General features: G+C 55.1%; 1 protein-coding gene and 1 pseudogene across 2 annotated transcripts; one reads left to right on the top strand and one right to left on the bottom strand.

Annotated features, from left to right (window-relative positions):
* Nucleotides 1-535: 535 nt before the first annotated feature.
* LOC123569260 (U7 small nuclear RNA) lies at nt 536-589 on the bottom strand (annotated as a pseudogene).
* A 14896-nt stretch (nt 590-15485) lies between these two features.
* Nucleotides 15486-19801, top strand: LCN2 (lipocalin 2). Of its 2 annotated transcripts, none has more exons than XM_005580788.4 (7): nt 15486-15687; nt 16277-16413; nt 17962-18041; nt 18230-18349; nt 18539-18640; nt 19448-19474; nt 19658-19801. In XM_005580788.4, exons 1-6 carry the CDS (start codon nt 15550-15552, stop codon nt 19465-19467), a joined length of 597 nt encoding a protein of 198 aa, XP_005580845.4. In that variant the 5' UTR covers nt 15486-15549; the 3' UTR covers nt 19468-19474; nt 19658-19801. The 2 variants fall into 2 exon arrangements, with proteins under 2 accessions (XP_005580845.4, XP_005580846.4); XM_005580789.4 differs by having other exon boundaries at nt 19610-19801.
* The last annotated feature ends 343 nt before the right edge of the window (nt 19802-20144 follow it).

The following is a 20144-nucleotide window of genomic DNA, read 5'->3' as shown; positions in this document are numbered from 1 at the left end:
GCGCTGGGAATACAGGTGTGAGCCATGTGCCCGGCCATGCCTGGCTCATTTTTGTTTTTTTTTTTTTTTTTTTTTTTTGAGGCGGAGTCTTCACTCTGTCGCCCAGGCTGGAGTGCAGTGGCACCATCTCGGCTCACTGCAAGCTCCGCCTCCCGGGTTCGCGCCATTCTCCTGCCTCAGCCTCCCGAGTAGCTGGGACTACAGGCGTCCGCCACCGCGCCCGGCTAATTTTTTTGTATTTTAGTAGAGACGGGGTTTCACCGTGTTAGCCAGGATGGTCTCGATCTCCTGACCTCGTGATCCGCCCGCCTCGGCCTCCCAAAGTGCAGGGATTACAGGCGTGAGCCACCGCGCCCGGCCATTTTTGTATTTTTTGGTAGAGACAGGGTTTCACCATTTCAGCCAAGCTGGTCTCGAACTCCTGACCTCAAGTGATCCGCCCACCTTGGCCTCCCAAAGTGTTGGGATTACAGGTATGAGGCATCGTGCCCAGCCCTTTTCTTTTTTCTTTTCTTTTCTTTCTTTTCTTTCTTTTTGGGGTTAAAACTGGAAAACCTGCTGGACAAATTCTAAAAGAGCTGTAACACTTCTATTATTTTATAAATTACCCAGCCTGTGATATTTGTTATGGCAACGGGAACACACTAAGGCAACCATACTCTTCCCTGGCCAGGTGGCCAGGACCCAGGGGTCTCACACACAGGAGAGAAGGGAACCTCCATCCAGGCAGAACCCGGATCCTGCCAGCCTACAAGCCCCATTCCGGGCCATAACTTCTGTGACCTGCACTTGGTGTCTGAACCAGTGGCCAGTCTCATGGACATGTGCCCCTCTGCAGCTGTGTGACCTTAGTGTCCCTGGGTTTCCTTCAGCCTCTCTGGACACACTTCCCTATCTCCCTTGCCCTTGCCTCTTCTGCAGCCTGCCTCTTTTTTTTTTTTTTTTTGAGACGGAGTCTCGCTTTGTCGCCCAGGCTGGAGTGCAGTGGCCGGATCTCAGCTCACTGCAAGCTCCGCCTCCCGGGTTCACGCCATTCTCCTGCCTCAGCCTCCTGAGTAGCTGGGACTATAGGCGCCCGCCACCTCACCCAGCTAGTTTTTTGTATTTTTTAGTAGAGACGGGGTTTCACTGTGTTAGCCAGGATGGTCTCGATCTCCTGACCTCATGATCCGCCCGTTTTGGCCTCCCAAAGTGCTGGGATTACAGGCGTGAGCCACCGCGCCCAGCCTGCAGCCTGCCTCTTAAGAATTAGGTTCCAAGCCGGGCATCGTGGCTCACGCCTATAATCCCAGCACTTTGGGAGGCTAAAGCGGGCGAATCACCTGAGATCAGGAGTTCGAGACCAGCCTGGCCAACGTGGTGAAACCCATCTCTACTAAAAATACAAAAATTAGCTGGGCATGGTGGCACGCACCTGTAATCCCAGCTACTTGGGAGGCTGAGGCAGGAGAATCGCTTGAACCCGGGAGGCAGATGTTGCAGTGAGCCAAGATCATGCCACTGCACTCCAGCCTGGGTGACAGAGACTTTATCTCAAAAAAAAAAAAAAAAAAAAAAGGATTTTCAGGGCCAGATGCAGTGGCTCATGCCTGTAATCCTAGCACTTTGGGAGGCTGAGGTGGGAGAATTGCTTGAGCCCAGGAGGTCAAGGCTGCAGTGAGCTAAGATCATGCCACTGTACTCCAGTCTGGGCAACAGAGTGAGACTCAGTCTCTTAAAAAAAAAAAAAAAAGAAAAGAAAAGAAAAGAAAAAGCCGGGCACGGTGGCTTACGCCTGTAATCCCAGCACTTTTGGAGGCCAAGGTGGGCGAATCACCTGAGGTCGAGAGTTCGAGACCAGCCTGACCAACATGGAGAAACCCTATCTCTACTAAAAATACAAAATTAGTCAGGTGTGGTGGTGCATGCCTGTAATCTTAGCTACTCGGGAGGCTGAGACAGGTCACTTGAACCCGGGAGGCAGAGGTTGCAGTGAGCCGAGATCGCACCATTGCACTCCAGCCCAGACAACAAGAGCAAAACTCTGTCTCAAAAAAAAAAAAAAAAAAGTTAAGTCCTGTCCCCTCTGGGCATGGTACACATACCTTTGGTCACCTCTTCCCTCCCCTGGTTTCTGTCACACATGTGTCGTGAAGGTTCGAGCCTGTGGCTTTAGCTCAGCCCTATCCAGACTTCAGGGCTGGGTTTACACCTGCCTCTGGGATAACTAGCTGGCATGCCTCCCAGGGACCCCCACCGCGGAGACACAGCCACCCAACCTGCCATCTTTCTCACCTGCCCTGCCTCGGCAGCCAGTGGGGAACCCAGGAGTCCTGCCAGCCTCTGCCCACTCCACAAGTCCCCGGCCCCGCTCTACCACTTCTGCTGACCTGATAATTACCCATCTCTCACACTCGGGGTCTCTCCCTGAGTGTCCTACTGCCCCTCGTCACATCCAGAACCTACTGAAGGGATGAATTGCGAAATTACTATGCTGAGTGAAAGAAACCAGGCAATAAAGAGTATTTACTATATAGTCCCATATAGAGAGGTGATGCGGACTCATCTACGGTGACAGGAAACGGGTTACGGGCTGCAAAGAGCAGTGGAGAACTGGAGGGAAGGATTATCAAGGGAGGGAGGACTCTGGGCGGTGAGGGATATGCTCACCATCTGGATTGTGGTGGTGGTTTTGTGGGCATTTATGTATGTTACCACTTACCAAATTGCTCAAAAACCACAATGGGCCGGGCGTAGTGGCTCATGCCTGTAATCCCAGCACCTTGGGAGACCGAGGAAGGCGGATTACCTGACATCAGGAATTCGAGACCCACCTGGCCAACATGGTGAAACCCCTTCTCTACTAAAAATACAAAAATTAGCCAGGCATGGTGGCAGGCGCCTGTAATCTTAGCTACTTGGGAGGCTGAGGCACGAGAATTGCTTGAACCCAGGAGGCAGAGGTTGCAGGGAGCCGAGATCTTGCCACTGCACTCCAGCCTGGTGACAGAGTGAGATTCCATCCCCTCCACCTCCCCCCACCAAAAAAAAACACACAGTGAAAGGAGATGTCAGAAGGTCTCAGGAACTCCCAGTGACCAAAGCTGAAACAATTTGAGCAACAAAATAAGGTGGGATTGGATTATAACCCAAGGTATAAAATAAACATCCACAAGTCGGCCAGAAGACAAAATTACAAAACATTTCTTTTCTTTTCTTTTTGTTTTTTGAGACAGGGTCTCGTTCTGTCGCCCAGACTGCAGTGCAGTGGCCCAATCATGGCTCAATGCGGCCTCACCCTCTCGGGTTTAAGCAATCCTCCCACCTCAGCCTCCAAAGTAGTTGGAACTACAGATGCCCGCCACCACCCCTGGCTAATTTTTTATTTTTTGTGTGTGGAGATACAGTCTCACTGTATTACCCAGGCTGGTCTTGAACTCCTGAGCTCAAGCAGTCTTGCCTTGGCCTCCCAAAGTGCCGGGATTACATGTGGGAGCCAAAGTTAAAGATCTTTTTTTTTTTTTTTTTTTTTTTTTTTTGAGACTGAGTCTAGTTGTGTCACCCAGGCTGGAGTGCAGTGGCCGGATCTCAGCTCACTGCAAGCTCCGCCTCCTGGGTTCACACCATTCTCCTGCCTCAGCCTCCAGAGTAGCTGGGACTACAGGCGCCCGCCACCTCACCCGGCTAGTTTTTTGTATTTTTTAGTAGAGACGGGATTTCACCGTGTTAGCCAGGATGGTCTCGATCTCCTGACCTCGTGATCCGCCCGTCTCTGCCTCCCAAAGTGCTGGGATTAGAGGCTTGAGCCACTGCGCCCGGCCAGTTAAAGATCTTAATTGGATTCTACTTGCTACTCTAAAATCAGATGATATCTCATTCTATAAAATAGAATGAGTGTTCCCGTGAGCTGGGCAGAAATTTTATAGACAGAAAAGGGCTGAAGAAAGAAGGGTCAGAGAACAAAGAGCAGATTGATCATTTCAAATTACTTTCCTTGTAAAGGTTAAATAAAGCAAAAAGGACTTCCTTATCATACTGGCTAAAACTGGCTTGTGCAGGGATCTGGCTTTTATCTGATCTGTCACTCTCCTGATTTCTGGAAGGGAGGGTCAGATAAACAACTTAGTTTTGGCTGGTGACCTGGAGCTGCAGCATCAGGGACTCCATTTTGGATTGGTCTATTGGTCCTGGTGCAGGAGCTCAGTCCAAACCAATGGGCTCCTGTACGTTTTATCGAACAAGTCTGCACTTATATAGCTAAGTGATTGAATAAGTAAGTGGGGGACAAAAGACAAATCTGTGCAGAGGAATTCCAAATAATCTCGGGACCAAGTGTGGTGGCTCAGGCCACTGCACTCTAACCTGGGCGACAGAGCAAGGCTCTGTCTCAAAAAAAAAAATAAGACAAAAAATTAGCTAGGCGTGGTGGTGCATGCCTGTAGTCCCAGCTACTCTGGAGGCTGAGGCAGGAGAATCACTTGAACCTGGGAGGTGGAGGTTGCAGTGAGCCGAGATTGCAACACTGCACTCCAGCCTGGGAGACAGAGCAAAACTACATCTCAAATAAATAGATAGACTGGGCGCTGTGGCTCACGCCTGTAATCCCAACACTTTGGTAGGCTGAGGCAGGTGGATCATGAGATCAAGAGATCGAGACCATCCTGGCCAATATGATGAAACCCCGTCTCTACTAAAAATACAAAAATTGGCCTGGCGCGGTGACTCACACCTGTAATCCCAGCACTTTGGGAAGCCAAGGTGGGCAGATCACCTGAGGTCAGAAGTTCCAAACCAGCCTGGCCAACGTGGTGAAACCCCATCTCTACTAAAAATACAAAAATTAGCCGGGCGTGGAGGTGGGCGCCTGTAATCCTGGCTACTCAGGAGGCTGAGGCAGGAGAATTACTTGAACCTGGGAGGCGGAGGTTGCAGTGAGCCGAGATCACGCCACTGCTGTCCAGCCTGGGCAACAGGGCAAGACTCTGTCTCAAAAAAATTAAGGCCGGGCGCGGTGGCTCAAGCCTGTAATCCCAGCACTTTGGGAGGCCGAGACGGGCGGATCACAAGGTCAGGAGATCGAGACCATCCTGGCTAACCCGGTGAAACCCCGTCTCTACTAAAAAATACAAAAAACTAGCCGGGCGAGGTGGCGGGCGCCTGTAGTCCCAGCTACTCGGGAGGCTGAGGCAGGAGAATGGCGTGAACCCGGGAGGCGGAGCTTGCAGTGAGCTGAGATCCGGCCACTGCACTCCAGCCTGGGCGGCAGAGCGAGACTCTGTCTCAAAAAAAAAAAAAAAAACAAAAAAAAAAAAAAAAAAAACACACAAAAAAAAAAAATTAAAAAGAGAGTAAGTAAATAAAAAATCAAAGAAGAATTTCAAATAATTTCTGTAGGTACTCAGCCCTGCAAGGAGGTGGAGCAAAACTCCCTACTTCTTAGGTGTGGGCTGTGTATAGGGACGTCCTTCAAAGAGTAGAGTATGGTAAGGGGGAGAAGAGTGACTGTCTGGTGGAGAGACCTGACCAATGCCCCTCAGTCAGGTGATCAAGGCCAACATCCGTGGTGATGTCATGATGATGTCAGTACCCTTGAATAGGATGTGATGCAAGAATGGCATTTATTTTTAATTTTTTATTTTTCGAGACAGAGTCTCGCTCTGTTTCCCTCCCAGGCTGGGGTGCAGTGGCGTGATCTTGGCTCACTGCAACCTCTGCCTCCTGGTTCAAGCAATTATCTTCCCTCGGCCTCCTGAGTAGCTGGGATCACAGGCACATGCCACCATGCCTGGCTAATTTTTGTATTTTTAGTAGAGATGGGGTTGCATCATGTTGGCCAGGCTGGTCTCGAACTCCTGACCTCAGGTGATTCACCCACCTCTACCTCCCAAAGTGCTGGGATTACAGGCGTAATGCACTGCACCCAGCCTGGCAATTTATTTTTTTATTTGTATTGCCCAGGATGGAGTACAGTGGCGAGATCATGGCTCACTGCAGCCTCTACCTCTGGGGTTCAAGTGATTCTCCTGCCTCAGCCTCCCGAGTGGCTGGGACTACAGGTGCATACCACTACGTCCAGCTAATTTTTTTTTTTTTTTTTTGTAGAGATGGGATTTTGCCATGTTTCTCAGGCTGGTCTCAAACTCCTGGCTTCAAGCAATACTCCTGCCTTGGCCTCCCAAAGTGCTGGGATTGCAGATATGAGTCACGGCACTCAGCCTAGTGTTGTCTTTATGGGAAGATTTGTTAACATCTGATTCAATTTCTGTTAACGGTCAGAGGATAACTCATGTTTTTTTTCTTCTTGAATCTCTTTTGTAATTTATAATTTTCTGGGAAATTTTCCATTATAGCATTCTCTCGTTATCTTTTAATATCTCTAGAACTCTATAGTTCTGTTCATTTTTTATTTCTATGGTTGTTTATTTGTGCCTTATATCTTTTTGTCATGAGAAATTTTTCCAAATTTCTATTCAATTAGTCTTTTCTAAGAGTCAAGTTTTGTCTTTGATATTCCCATAAAATAGGAAAATCTTTCTCTCTTCTTGATTTCTTCTCCTGATTGTTTTCTTTCTTTCCTTCTTTTTTTTTTTTTTTTTTTTTTGAGACAGAGTCTCGCTCTGTCGCCCAGGCTGGAGTACAGTGGCGCGATCTCGGCTCACTGCAAGCTCCGCCTCCCGGGTTCACGCCATTGTCCTGCCTCAGCCTCCTGAGTAGCTGGGACTACAAGCGCCCGCCACCTCGCCCGGCTAATTTTTTGTATTTTTAGTACAGACAGGGTTTCACTGTGTTAGCCAGGATGGTCTCGATCTCCTGACCTTGTGATCCGCCCGCCTCAGCCTCCCAAAGTGCTGGGATTACAGGCGTGAGCCACCGCGCCTGGCCTCTTCCCTTCTTTTAAAACATATTTTATTTTATTATTATTCGAGACAGGGTCTTGCTGTGTCACCCAGGCTGCAGTGCAGTGGCATGATCTTGGCTCACAGCAACCTCTGCTTCCTGGGTTCAAGCAATTCTCTTGCCTCAGCCTCCTGGGTAGCTAGGATTACAGGTGCGCACCACGACGCCTGGCCAATTTTTGTATTTTTAGTAGAGATGGGGTTTCACCATGTTAGCCTCGCTGGTCTTGGAACTCCTGACCTAGGTGATCCGCCTGCCTTGGCCTCCCAGAGTGTTGGGATTACAGGTGTGAGCCACTGTGCCCGGCCTGAGTCTGTTTCTTACTGGATCCTGTTGTCTGGTAGACGGAGGTCTTCAAAGTTTCCAGACTCCTGTTCAGCCAGGATTGCTTTCGAATGGATCTTCCCCAAGGTTCGCTCAGGCCACAGAAAGACCAGACACCCCTGCCGGCCCTTGGGGAGTGGTAGACCTTGGGCAGCCTCCTCTCCACTGACCAGCAAGAGCAGATCCAGCCCATCCCTTGCCTTTAGACTTTTCTTGGCGGTAGTCGGACCCCAGTCCACAAGCTCCAAGGCTGGCAATCAGCTCCTCTTCTGTGGTTCTCTGAAATGGCCCCTCCTTGGGCAGGAGGCAGAGAATCGGTTCCTTCCTAGTGCCTGCTCCTAGTGAGGATAATTAGTTAGAAGGAGAGAGACTCTGGTCAGGAAGGAACCACCTTTGAGGCCTTTGCATAGGAGGCAAGGCCCTCTGGGTGGCTTGTAACACTCACAGCACATTTAGTAGGGAGGACACACTGGTGTGCACTTTGGTGCCTGTACGTACCCTGAGCTACACAGGAAGGGGATGAGGCAGGGTGGGGGGAGGCAGTAAGAGGAGGACACAGGCTGGGTGCGGTGGCTCATGCCTATAGTCCCAGCACTTTGGGAGGTGGAGGCAAGAGGATCACTTGAGGTCAGGGATTAGAGACCAGCCTGGCCAAAATGGTGCAACACCCGTCTCTTCCAAAAACACAAAAATTAGCCAGGCGTGGTGGAACGCACCTGTAATCCCAGCTACTCAGGAAGGCTGAGGCACGAGAATTGCTTGAACCTGGGCAGAAGTTGCAGTGAGCTGAGATCACGCCATTGCACTCCAGCCTGGGTGACACAGATAGACTCAGTCTCAAAAAAAAAAAAAAAAAAAAAGGAAGAGAGACACTGGGAGAAGGGCCAGGCTCCCACCCCGAGCCCCAGCACCTGCCTGGGACACAGCTGAGCCCTGAAGCTCCTCAGCCCTGGGCTGGGGGCTCTCTGAGCAGCCCAGCTGCAGCTCTCTACACAGGTGAGGCTGCCCACGACCTGGGTCCCCTCCTGAGAGGGGTCCAAGTCCCTTTGTGAAGTGGTCTGGAGTGCAGGTGGCCCAGGACAAGAGGAACCCAGGGTGTGGGGAGAAGGGGTCTGTGGGGTCAAGGGGACTATGCTGGCTGGAAAATGGCCCCCGAAAATATATCCATGTAAATGAATAATGTAAATATAACTTTATGTAGAAAAAAAATTTCAGAGGCTGGACGTGGTGGCTCATACCTGTAGTCCCAGCACTTTGGGAAGCTGAGGTGGGCGGATCACTTAAGGCCAGGAGTTCGAGACCAGCCTGGCCAACATGGTGAAAGTGCATCTCTACTAAAAATACAAAAAAAAAATTTTTTTTTGAGACGGAGTCTCGCACTCTCACCCAGGCTGGAGTGCAGTGGTGCGAGCTCAGCTTACTGCAAGCTCCACCCCCCGGGTTCACACCATTCTCCTGCCTCAGCCTCCCGAGTAGCTGGGACTACAGGCGCCCGCCACCACACCTGGCTAATTTTTTTTTTTTTTGGTATTTTTAGTAGAGATGGGGTTTCACCATGTTAGCTAGGATGGTCTCGATCTCCTGACCTCGTGATCCACCGGCCTCGGCCTCCCAAAGTGCTGGGATTACAGGCTTGAGCCACTGCGCCCAGTCAAAAAAAATACAAAAATTAGCCAAGCATGGTGGCACACACCTGTAGTCCCAGCTGCTTGGGAGGCTGAGTTGGGAGAATCGCTTGAACCGGGAAGCAGAGGTTGCAGTGAGGCAAGATCGCGCCATTGCGGCCTGGCTGACAGTGAGACAATGTCTCAAAAAAAAAAAAAAAAAAAGTATTTGCAAATGTGATTAAGGATCTTATTCTTTATTTTTATTTTTTAATTTTCATAATGGTTAATACCCTAATGCCTGTTCTTTTCTTGGTGCACATTTGTTGCAGTACCTACTGCCTGATTTTTAAGGTGAATGAATGAAATATGTTAATTACTCAAAGGCAAATGACACTTAAGCTCTTTTTTGTTGGTGGTGGTGGTGTGACCCAGATGTTTTTCCTTTCCTGAAGAGCAACAATGTTCTTATTCCTTTTCTTTTCTTTTTCTTTTTTTTTTTTTTTTTTGAGACAGGGTCTCACTGTGTCGCTCAGGCTGGAGTGCAGTGGTATGATAACAGCTCACTGCAAGTTTGTGGTAATTTGCTGTAGTAATTTGATGATTTGGGAACTTCTTGGCTTCTCTAGATTGCAGAAGATGCTAACAATAGGAAATTCACTGTTAAGAAAGCGAACTCTTGAGAAAAAGCCAAGGGTGTGGCCTGTGGATGTGGGGAAGAGGTGGCCAAGCCGGGGGGCCCCAGAGGTTTGGGAAGGAAGGGACCTGAATCAAGGGAACCCAGCAGTGTGGGAGGAGGTAGCTGAGGACAGGGGACCCAAGCGTGTCAGGAGGAGGTGGGACCCAGCGGTGTGGGGAGGTGGCCCAGGACAGGGGGACCTCGGATTGTAGGCAGAACCTGGAGAACCACGAGACACTTCAGTTGGGGCAGACCCAGGCTGAGCTCCCAGGGAGGGGCACTTGGGACTGCGGTGACCTGGGAGAGGCCAGTGCCCACCCAAGGCCTGAGAGAGTCTGGGCCCAGGGAGGGGCACCCAGACCTGTGCCCTGCAGCCTTGGGCCTGCCCATCATGGCAACGCAGAGGGCTCCCCTCCTGACAGGTGATTCTGAGTCATGGGAGTGGACAGGAAGTGGTCCTCCCTCCGGATCAAGATCTGGGCCACCAAGCTTTGTACCCAGAAACTCACACTTCCCCCCTCGACCTCTGACCTGGGCCCTCTGAGGATCGGGCTGAGAAGGACAGTGGCCAGGTGAAGGCCAAGGTCTCTGGGTGTTCTCGGGCGTCTCCTGCTACTCTGCCGCTGGCACTGCCCTCCCTGCCCCTCACCCCACTCTGCGCTGGTCCAAGTTGGCCCCTCCTTTTGAAGGTGAACATGTTCTCCCTTTGGAGCCAGACCTGGTCCTCACTGCCTGTCACAGCCTTGTTCATGTCCCCCTCCCCCAGAGGGGGAGCCCCAGCCACAGAACCCACCCCCTCAGCTGAAAAAAACACATGTTGCCAAGGAGAAGTTGGGGCCCGGTCTGCGATCTCCCTTCACCACTGGGATGAGGGGAGGGCATGAGAGGCTGCAGCCTGTTCCATCCTCAGCCCCCGCAGGGCACCAGAGGGGCCCCAGGCAGGAGGCTGTGCATTGTTCTGGAACCAGGGTGTGTTCAAGGACATTTGGTCTCACTTGACCCTTCCGGAACCTACTCCCCTGCCCCCGAGCTGGGCACGCTCCTGGCCTGTCCTGGGCTCTCGGGAGAACCAGCTTTCAGGAGAGCCAGACTGGTTCTCTCACCCAGCCACCTCCGATGGTGCCAGTGGAGGCCCAGCCAAGGACCTGGAGAGCAGGGAGGGCGCGAGCATGTGGGGTAGCACAGGGGTGGCCGCAGTGAAAACGCCCTTTTCCTGGGGTGCTGGGGGCTGCAGTCCAGGCAGCAGGGGTGCAGAGCTGAGAGGAGCATTGGTCTTGAGCAGCGCCAGGGCCATGTGGGACAGAGGCCTATGACAGGACTGCGGCCCAGCTCCACAGGAGCCTGGCATCTACCCACCACTGCCTGCCACTGCCTGTGTCCACCCTAGACCCTGCTCAGAGCCTTGACGTCCACTTCGCTGCCACCTATGATCACTGTGGGCCCTCTCGCCCGCATGGGAGTCCAGGCTGCGGAGTAAGAGGCAGAGCACCCATCTAAGCGGCATGCCTGGGCCAGGCACCTAGGGATGGAACCAGCAAGGGCCCTGGGCCCAGACCTCAGGCAGCAGGGCCTGCTTCCCTTTGTCTGGCGGACCCCAGGGGTTCACCATAGGGAGGAATCCAGTGGGTGTACTTGGGGGAGGGTTGGGAGGGGTCTTCCACAGGCAGGCAGGATCCCTGGCAGGTAGAAGGGGCAGGAGGGCCTCAAGGCCCCTTGGTGAGCCTTGGCCAAGATGGGGGTTGGAAAACTGTTTCTGGAAACAAGAGACACAGCCCAAGGCCCTGGCAGGGCAAACGCCTCACACTAAACAGCTCCTCCCATTCCTGGGTGTTTGAGAGTCGGGTGCCCAGCCTGGACCTGCGGTGACCAAGGAGGGCCGATCTGCAGACACCAAGACTTCCTGCATCTGTGACTGGGCCTCCTGGGGGCATCTTGACTGTAGACTCCTTCCAGGTGTGGTCCCTGGCTCCTAGAAGCCTACCCAGTCACCTTCCGCCCAGCCTTCAAACACATCAGAGGGTTAACCATTCATGGCCACGCTGAACACTGCTCACAAGATCCGGAAACAAGAACAGGGGGTCAGACTGGATTCCTGAGATGCAAGAACCGCCAGGAAGCGTCTTGCTGCCTTCATGCGTGGATGAGACCCGGGCCTCTCCACGGGAGGACAGGCTGCTGCAGCCTCCAGGGAGCAACCGCGCTTGGGCATGGAGAGTGGGGAGAGCTGCCTGCTAGAGACGGCAGAGGGGGTCGGGAGCGGCCGGAGTGCTTCCGGCCTCTGGCCACCGAAAACCCAGGCAGGGACCTGTCTTTAAGCTCCTGCTGTTGCTAAGCCGACCTGCACAGCAGGACTTGGGAGCCCAGCCCAGGTCCTCTCAGGAGGGGCTTGGCCCCAAAGCTTCTGCGTGGCTCGTTGAGGGCTCACTAGAGACACCTGCAGCTCCTTGAGAGAAAGCAGGACCAGTCCAGCGGCCACGGTGGAAACCACAGGAGGGGCCGAGGGGAGGCGGGTGGGTGCCTGGCATGCCATGCACGGTACCACACGTGTCATGGAGACTGTCCCAAGAGCCCCGGGGCCCAGGGACTCCCCCAAGCACTGAGCAGTGTGAACCCTTGTGTACTCTCCTTGGCCAGGGCCCAATGAATGGGGCCCAGTGAGAAGGGGGTGGGTGAGGAATGGGGCCCCAGTGTCCTGTCGACCCTGGAGCCCTTGGAGTCAGTTAAGTCTGAATGGGAGGTCTACACCACGGTCCTTACCCAACCTTCCTAGTGCTGAGTCCTGAAGCTTGTGTGGTGGGTGTGTGTAGAGCTGACCTCCCTGCTGGACTCTGAAGAGGGCCAAGGCCAGTGGGTAGGAGACAGGCCTGGAGCTGGTGCAGAGAGGAATGAGCCCTGCATGGGTTTGATCAAGAAACTCAGCCTCGCGTAGGGACACTCTGGGGCCCGGTGCTGTCCGTGCATGACCTGACAGAAGCCCAGAGTCGCTCTCTCTATGGAGGAGCGCCTGATGGGGGTGGGAGCTAGGCAGAGATCTGCATGCATGCCGAGGAGCCAGGCTTCAAGCCGCGCTGGGGGACCTCCAAGCGGGGCCATCTTCCCTTCTGCACCTGGCTCTGGTGTCTTCCCGCTGCAGACCCAGTGCCCTGCTCACCCACCACGTTCATACGCTGGAGTCCTGGGTCCTCAGAGATCCGTGACACTGCCCCATCCCCAACTTCAAATTCTCTGGGGCTCCACCCACTGGTCTCCCCTACATAAGGCAGTCACCGTAGACTAGAGGGTGCTTTTGAGAGTCAGGTCACTCTATTGTCCAGGCTGGAGTGCAGTGGCACAATGATAGCTCACTGCAGCCTGGGCCTCCAGGGCCCAAGTGATCCTCCCACTTCAACCTCCCTGAGGATGCGTGGTTTGTTTGTTTGTTTGTTTGAGACAGGGTCTCACTCTGTCGCCCAGGCTGGAGTGCAGTGGTGCGATCTTGGCTCACTGCAGCCTCCACCTCCCAGGTTCAACCCATTCTCCTGCCTCAGCCTCCCAAGTAGTCGGGGTCGGGATCATAGGCATGCATCACCCCACCTGGCTAATTTTTGTATTTTTTTTTTTTTTTTTTTTTTTTTTTTTTTTTTTTTGAGACGGAGTCTCGCTCTGTCGCCCAGGCTGGAGTGCAGTGGTGCGATCTCGGCTCACTGCAAGCTCCGCCTCCCGGGTTCACGCCATTCTCCTGCCTCAGCCTCCCCAGTAGCTGGGACTACAGGCGCCCACAACCGCGCCCGGCTAATTTTTTGTATTTTTAGTAGAGACGGGGTTTCACCGTGGTCTCGATCTCCTGACCTTGTGATCCGCCCGCCTCGGCCTCCCAAAGTGCTGGGATTACAGGCGTGAGCCACCACGCCCGGCTAATTTTTGTATTTTTAGTAGAGATGGGGTTTTGCCATGTTGGCCAGGCTGGTCCCTGAGGATACTTTTTTCCCCCCCGAGATGGAGTTTCCTTCTGTCACCCAGTCTGGAGTGCAGTGGTGCAATCTCAGCTCACTGCAACCTCCACCTCCCAGGTTCAAGCAATTCTCCAGCCTCAGCCTCCCGAGTAGCTGGGATTACAGGCATGCGCCACCATACCCAAATAATTTTTGTATTTTTAGTAGAGACGGGATTTCACCATGTTGGTCAGGCTGGTCTTGAACACCTGACCTCAGGTAATCCACCTGCCTCAGTCTCCCAAAGTGCTGGGATTACAAGTGTGAGCCACTGTGCCCAGCTGAGGATACTTTTTTTTTTTTTTTTTTTTTCCGGACAGAATCTCGCTCTGTCCCAGGCTAGAGTGCAAAGGCATGATCTCGGCTCACTGCAACCTCCGCCTCCCGGGTTCAAGCAATTCTTCTGCCTCAGCCTCCCGAGTAGCTGGGATTACAGGTGCCCGCCACCACGACCGGCTAATTTTTGGATTTTTAGTAGAGATGGGGTTTCACCATGTTGGCCAGACTGGTCTCGAACTCCTGACGTCATGATCCACCTGCCTCGGCCTCCCAAAGTGCTGGGATTACAGGCGTGAGCTACCACACCCGGCCTGGCTGAGGATACTTTTAAGGTCAAAGAGAGTAGCAGAGGTGGAGTTCCTGGGAACAGGGTCATGAGGGGAAGAGGGGGTTCGGAGGGAGGGAGTAGCCACTGGCTACCTCGAGAGAGGGAAGGCTTTGGTGCAACATCGTTCCCCTGCAGTTTTGCTCATCTTTGCTTCCTGCCCTTTCATCACCCAACCGGGCAGGCAGGACAGGGCCTGAGGGGGCAGGGATCCAGTGGGGGCCTCTCTAGACTAACCCCAGCTCAGGACTCCCAGGGCCCCTTCCCTGAGGCCCCGCTGCCCCCGAGCCCAGGTTGGGGATCCCAAGCAGCACATAGGCAGAGCCAGTGAGGTCCCCGTTAATCCTATTGAAAGCTCTAAAAGCAGCGAACTCTCAGTCCAGCCTCAGGTCAAGCATCCAGGACGGCCTCAGCCCTCGTGGCTGAGATGGGTGCGCCATCTCTGCGGACACTGTGCAGGGCGTACGATTCATCACTGCCTCCCAAGGATGCCAGCCAGGCCCCCATTGAGATAACTGCTTCCCTACTGGACAAGGCTGGGACCAGCCATCTCGGCTCCGGAACCCCTGGCCTGGGCTGCTGGGTTCAATGGACAAAGACTGTGATTAGAGTCAGAGGGATGGTCTCAGTGACCTCAAGGATAAGGCCAGATCCTTGCACTCTCAATGACCCAAAGCAACAAGTATCCAGAGCAGCAGTGTGGCGCCTTCACGCCCCCACCCATCAGCCCGACTCACCCAGGACAGGGACTGTAGCCTCAGCACTCAACCCGTGTGCCCTGTGTGGGGCCTCTTCCCACGGCACTCACAGGAGAGGCGGGGGTCTCTGGGGTCCGCTGGGGTCCCCCCCTGCAAATGGGGCAAGGAGCTGTCTCAAGGCCTCTGGAGCACACTCAGGTCCTGGCATGGGGCTCCTGGGAGGGCCATGATTCTGGGCTCCATGAGTTCAGAGCAGACGCCTTCTTTTTCCTTGTCCACTGTCAGCCACGCCACCCTTCTCTGGCCCTTAAAAGAACCAGGAAACAGCACGTGACCTGTGGGAAGGAGGCATTCATTCTTTCCTTTCTGTGGGCATGGGGAGGGGACCACAGGGCACATACCCCACCCTGGGCTCCAGCTGAGCAGGGGAGTCAGAGATGACAATTCTTCCAGCTCACAGGCCAGCAGCCCACACACAGGGCAATCAGAAGAACGGAAGGGCACAAGGAGTGCGCAGAGGGAGTCGTCGTCCCTGCCAGAGGTGCCGCACTCTGGGAATGTCCCTCACTCGCCCCATCCTTCTGTCTTGCCCAATCCTGACCAGGGGCAGAAATCTTGCCAAGTGTTTCCGCATGAGTTGCTGGCAATTGCCTCATCTTCCTGGTCTTGGCAAAGGATGGATCAGCCCACGCTAGAGCCCATAAATAGGGCCACCCAGGTGAGCCTCTCACTCGCCTCCACTCCTGCCAGGCCCAGTAGCCACCACAGCGCCTGCTTCCTCAGCCCTGAAATCATGCCCCTAGGTCTCCTGTGGCTGGGCCTAGCCCTGTTGGGGGCGCTGCATGCCCAGGCCCAGGACTCCAGCTCAGACCTGATCCCAGCCCCACCTCTGAGCAAGGTCCCTCTGCAGCAGAACTTCCAGGACAACCAGGTAAGGGGCCAAGAGGGGCGCCTGCAGGCAGGGCCCGGGGAAGAGTGGGAGCAGAGGGGAGGAGAGGTGAAGAGACTCAGGAGGAGCGTTGGGCAGGACTCCAGGTTTCCAGGACGCCAGGAGTCCGAGGTCCAGGTTTCAGCTCACTGTGCCACCAGGGTCCCTGAAGGAAACCATGCCCCTTCCCCCCATCCCCACCCCCATCCCAGCCTGAACAGACTTCTCCAGGTCCACGTCCCCTCTCCCATAACCCCCATTGTCCAAGGAAGGTGGGAACACTTTTAGTCCCCCCCACACAGATGAGGAAACTGAGGCTCAGGAAGGCCCACCAGCCATGTGCCTCCTCCTGTGAGGAGGTCACCCTCCTCCCTGCCAGACTCAGAACCGCCTCTTCCCCCAGGCCTCCCTTCTAGGCTGATGGCCTCCTGCGCCTGCCCCTTCACCAGTGCAGGTCCAGCCTGGGCCCTGCTGCCCAGCTAGAGGGGCTCGTGGTTCCAGGCTGGGCGGCTCAGAGGTGCCACAGGGACAGAGCTGGAGGGGTGGCTCCTAGGGCCACTCCTGGGCTGTGCCTATCATCAGTCCCCTGCAGTTCCAGGGGAAGTGGTATGTGGTAGGCCTGTCAGGGAATGCAGTTGGCAGAAAAGACGAAGCCCCGCTAAAGATGTATGCCACCATCTATGAGCTGAAAGAAGACAAGAGCTACAACGTCACCTCCATCCTGTTCAGGTGAGGGCTGACATCTCCTGGGGGTATGAGAGGCAGACTGATACCACAGGCAAGGGATGGCCAAAGCTGAGGGATCCTGTCGTTCACCTCACTGTTCTGCCCGGAATTCATCTGTGTTCATCCTTCCTGCGTTCCTTAGAGCAACGTTTATAGCGCAGACACACAGACAGTGGTAGCGATGGACACGCACAGTCGTTAGAAAACAAGACGGAGAGAGGAGGGGTGCCGGGAGCAGAAGGAGGGGACACCGGATCCAGCCTGGAACCCCACCCAGGGCCTTCATGGAGGGCTTCCAGGAAGGTGGTCTTAAAAGAGCCAACCTGCTTCAAAAGGAAGTGAGGGGTGTTCCCGGCAGGGGCCGGAGTCAGAAAGAGCCCCACTTCAGGAAGGAGCAAGCCATCACAGGGTCGCCCTGAGCAGAGCTGCTGAGCAGCCTGGCGGGGCAGGCAGCCACACTAGCACGTAGCACAGTCCTCAGGCCCTGCCCCGGCGGATCTGCTGCAGAGTGGCTTAGAGTTGGCTGCAGGGTGGGGAGACTTGGTGGGGTGCAGCTTGGGAGGTCAGGAGACCAGCGAAAGTGAAGCAGGGCCATCACAGGTGGGAGAGAACAGGTGCAGGGTGAAGGGGCAGGGAGCCAGGGATCAGCCGTTCCCAGTGGGTTTCTTTTTTCTTTTTCTTTTTTTTTTTTTGAGACGGAGTTTCACTCTTGTTGCCCAGGCTGGAGTGCAATGGACGGTCTCGGCTCACCACAACCTCCACCTCAAGTGATTCTCCTGCCTCAGCCTCCCTAGTAGCTGGGATTATAGGCCTGTGCTACTATGCCCGGCTAATTTTGTATTTTTAGTAGAGACAGGGTTTCTCCATGTTGGCCAGGCTGGTCTTGAACTCCCGACCTCAGGTGATCCGCCTGCCTCGGCCTCCCAAAGTGCTGGGATTACAGGCGTGAGCCACCACACCCGGCCTCCCCAGTGGGTTTCTGACTGGCAGCTGAGTGGATTGGGATTAGGGCATTTGTGGAGCAAGGAGCAGAATACAGACAGGTTGGGGAGCTCAGCCCTGGGGTGTCAGGGGATGGGAAGTGGGAGGACTCAAGGATGAGGTCAGGTTTGACCCGAGAGGTAGAGGAACGGTTGGCGTGGAGCAGACTGGAAGTACCAAGGTGGATCCCCAGGAGAGGGTATAGGAATAGAAGCAGCAAGCTGAGCGCAGGGGAGAAATGCAGGGTTGCTGTGTGTGTGGGGGGGAAAACCACCCAGGGAGGCAGCCAAAGGAAAGAAGGACATGGGGTGCTGGAGGGTCTGAGCAGGGTCCAGGGGCCCCAGGCAGCAGACCTGGACGGACAGCCTGGGATCAGCTCGGGGGGAAGGCCCAGGCCCATCTCGGCTGGGTGGGGTAGGGCCCCTCCAGATAGTTGGGGATGAGCCATCACGGGTTGGGCCGGACTGAGAGCATCAGAACCCTGCTGCTGCCCTGGCCCCACCTTGTCCGGCACAGGAGGCCCAAGCCTGGGTTGTCTCCCCTCTCACCTACCCATCTCTCCCTCCCAAGGAAAGAGAAGTGTGACTACTGGATCAGAACTTTTGTTCCAGGTTCCCAGCCTGGCGAGTTCACACTGGGCAACATTCAGAGTGAGTCCTGAGTGAGGTGGGGCACTGAGCTGGGGCTCTGGGGAGCTGGGCGGGGGCACAGACCTTCCTGCCCCTCCACACGGATGTGTTGTATGGGGAGAAGCCCGAGCTGATGGGCTGGGGAGGGAGGGGGCAGCTCCCTCCTCCCATCCAGGGCAGGGCTGACCCCTCACCATCCATGCCTGCAGATCACCCTGGATTAACGAGTTACGTCGTTCGAGTGGTGAGCACCAACTACAAACAGTATGCCATGGTGTTCTTCAAGAAGGTTTCTCAAAACAAGGAGTACTTCAAGATCACCCTCTACGGTGGGTCCTCTCCCATCCCCTCGGGGACTGGCTCCTGATCACACTTAGCTGGAGGGGAGGCCGGTCCCCACCTGCAGGAAGAGGTCATTCCATAGACCCTCCATGAGGAAGGGATCTGAGGCCTCATCCACTCATTCAACGATATTTATGTGGTGTCTACCGGCCACTCACTGGCCATCTTGGTCACAGGGAGAACCAAGGAGCTGACTTCGGAACTAAAGGAGAACTTCATCCGCTTCTCCAAATCTCTGGGCCTCCCTGAAAACCACATCGTCTTCTCTGTCCCAATTGGTAATGGCCAGTCTGGATGAGGGGACGGGGACATGGGAACTGTTCAGGCGGGATGCTTCCCTGCCAGGGAGGAGGGAGAGGAGAGACTCCGTCCTCAGCTTCAGTCACCGGAGCAGTGGACGGTCCAGGAGCTCCTTGGAAGCCACTCTGGGTCCAGGAAGACTGTGCCCCACCCCAGGGTCTATGGGACTCCCAGGGACCCGGGCCCCAAGTGCTCTTTCCTGGCAGTTTAGCCAGGGTCTGCCCAGATGAGGATTTCAGACCCAGGCTCGAGTATCCATTTCTCAGTCTCACTGGCCTGACACCTCCGGCCACCCTCCCAGGCCCCCTTGTTCTGGGCCATCTTCCCCCACCCTCCCAGGCCTCATCACCCTGGGTTTTGCTGTCCTGGCTGTCCTCCCTCCCCTGGGGACTTGCTCACCACTGACTTGGGAGCTGTCCTTGACTCCAGGGAGCCTGGCTTGGGCAGGAGGCTCCAGTCAGGCCATTCAGAGAGCCACTGGCCTCCCCCAGACTGAGAGGCTGCCTGGACTAGTAAACAGGCGGGAGACCTGGGTGCCCGAGCAGCCTGGGAGCTGGGCCTCACTCAGGGCTCTCCCTCCCCAGGCCTTTCTCCCATATCCCCTGCCCCACCATCTGCCCCTCTGTCGCCCCATCCCTGAAAGGAACCCCCACATCTTCTGCAGCTGGGCCAGGTGGGGCAGGGGCTGCCCAGGGACAGTGCAGAGGAACTGGCAGTCAGGGATCACATACACACACTCACACACACACAGAGCTGCCTGTTCTGACGGACTTTCTCCCCAACAGACCAGTGTATCGATGGCTGAGTGCACAGTGAGTGTGTCCGGGCGGCTGGGAGGGGGCTTGTGGGAGGCCAGGGTGCAGTGGGCTGGGGGTCTTGGGCCTGCCTTTGTTCTTCCCCCTGCCACCAGCACTGCTGCTGTCTTTATTCTGCTGTCCCCATCTCAGGTGCCTCCCATCTCCCCGCCCATCACCCTCATATCCACCTCTGTCCAGGGTGCCGCCAGCTGCCTCACCAGCCCGGACACCATTGAGGGAGCTGGGAGATGCTCCCCACCGTGCCACCCACCCAGCTGCTCCCCAGGCCACACCGCTGATGGAGCCCCACCTTGTCTGCTAAATAAACATATGCCCCCAGGCCTCTGAGTCCACACTCTTTGACCCCTGGGTCTTTGAGGAAGGAGAGGGGCAAGGGGCTCCCACTGGCATCACTCCCAGGGTTTGCACCCCCAGGATGGAGCCCAGCGAACCCAGCCTGGGTGTTAGGGCTGCAGAGTGAAGACACAAGCCCCCCCACCCCGTCATCACCAGCAGCTTTGTGGCTGACTTCCCTGAGTCCTTCCCACGTGGTGTAACACCGCACTCCCTCCTGTTATGACATGGAGCCTAGCCCCAGAGCAGCGGCAGTTCTCACATTCCCCTGCCTAGGAGGGTGCCCAGTCCATCGCAGACACACTGGGCCACACCCCATCAGAGTGTGGCA

The sequence above is a fragment of the Macaca fascicularis genome, chromosome 15 (genome assembly GCF_037993035.2).
Source record: "Macaca fascicularis isolate 582-1 chromosome 15, T2T-MFA8v1.1".
Taxonomy (NCBI): Eukaryota; Metazoa; Chordata; class Mammalia; order Primates; family Cercopithecidae; genus Macaca; species Macaca fascicularis.
The sequence above is the reverse complement of the archived record's forward strand: the minus strand, read 5'-3'. Positions and strand labels throughout refer to the sequence as shown.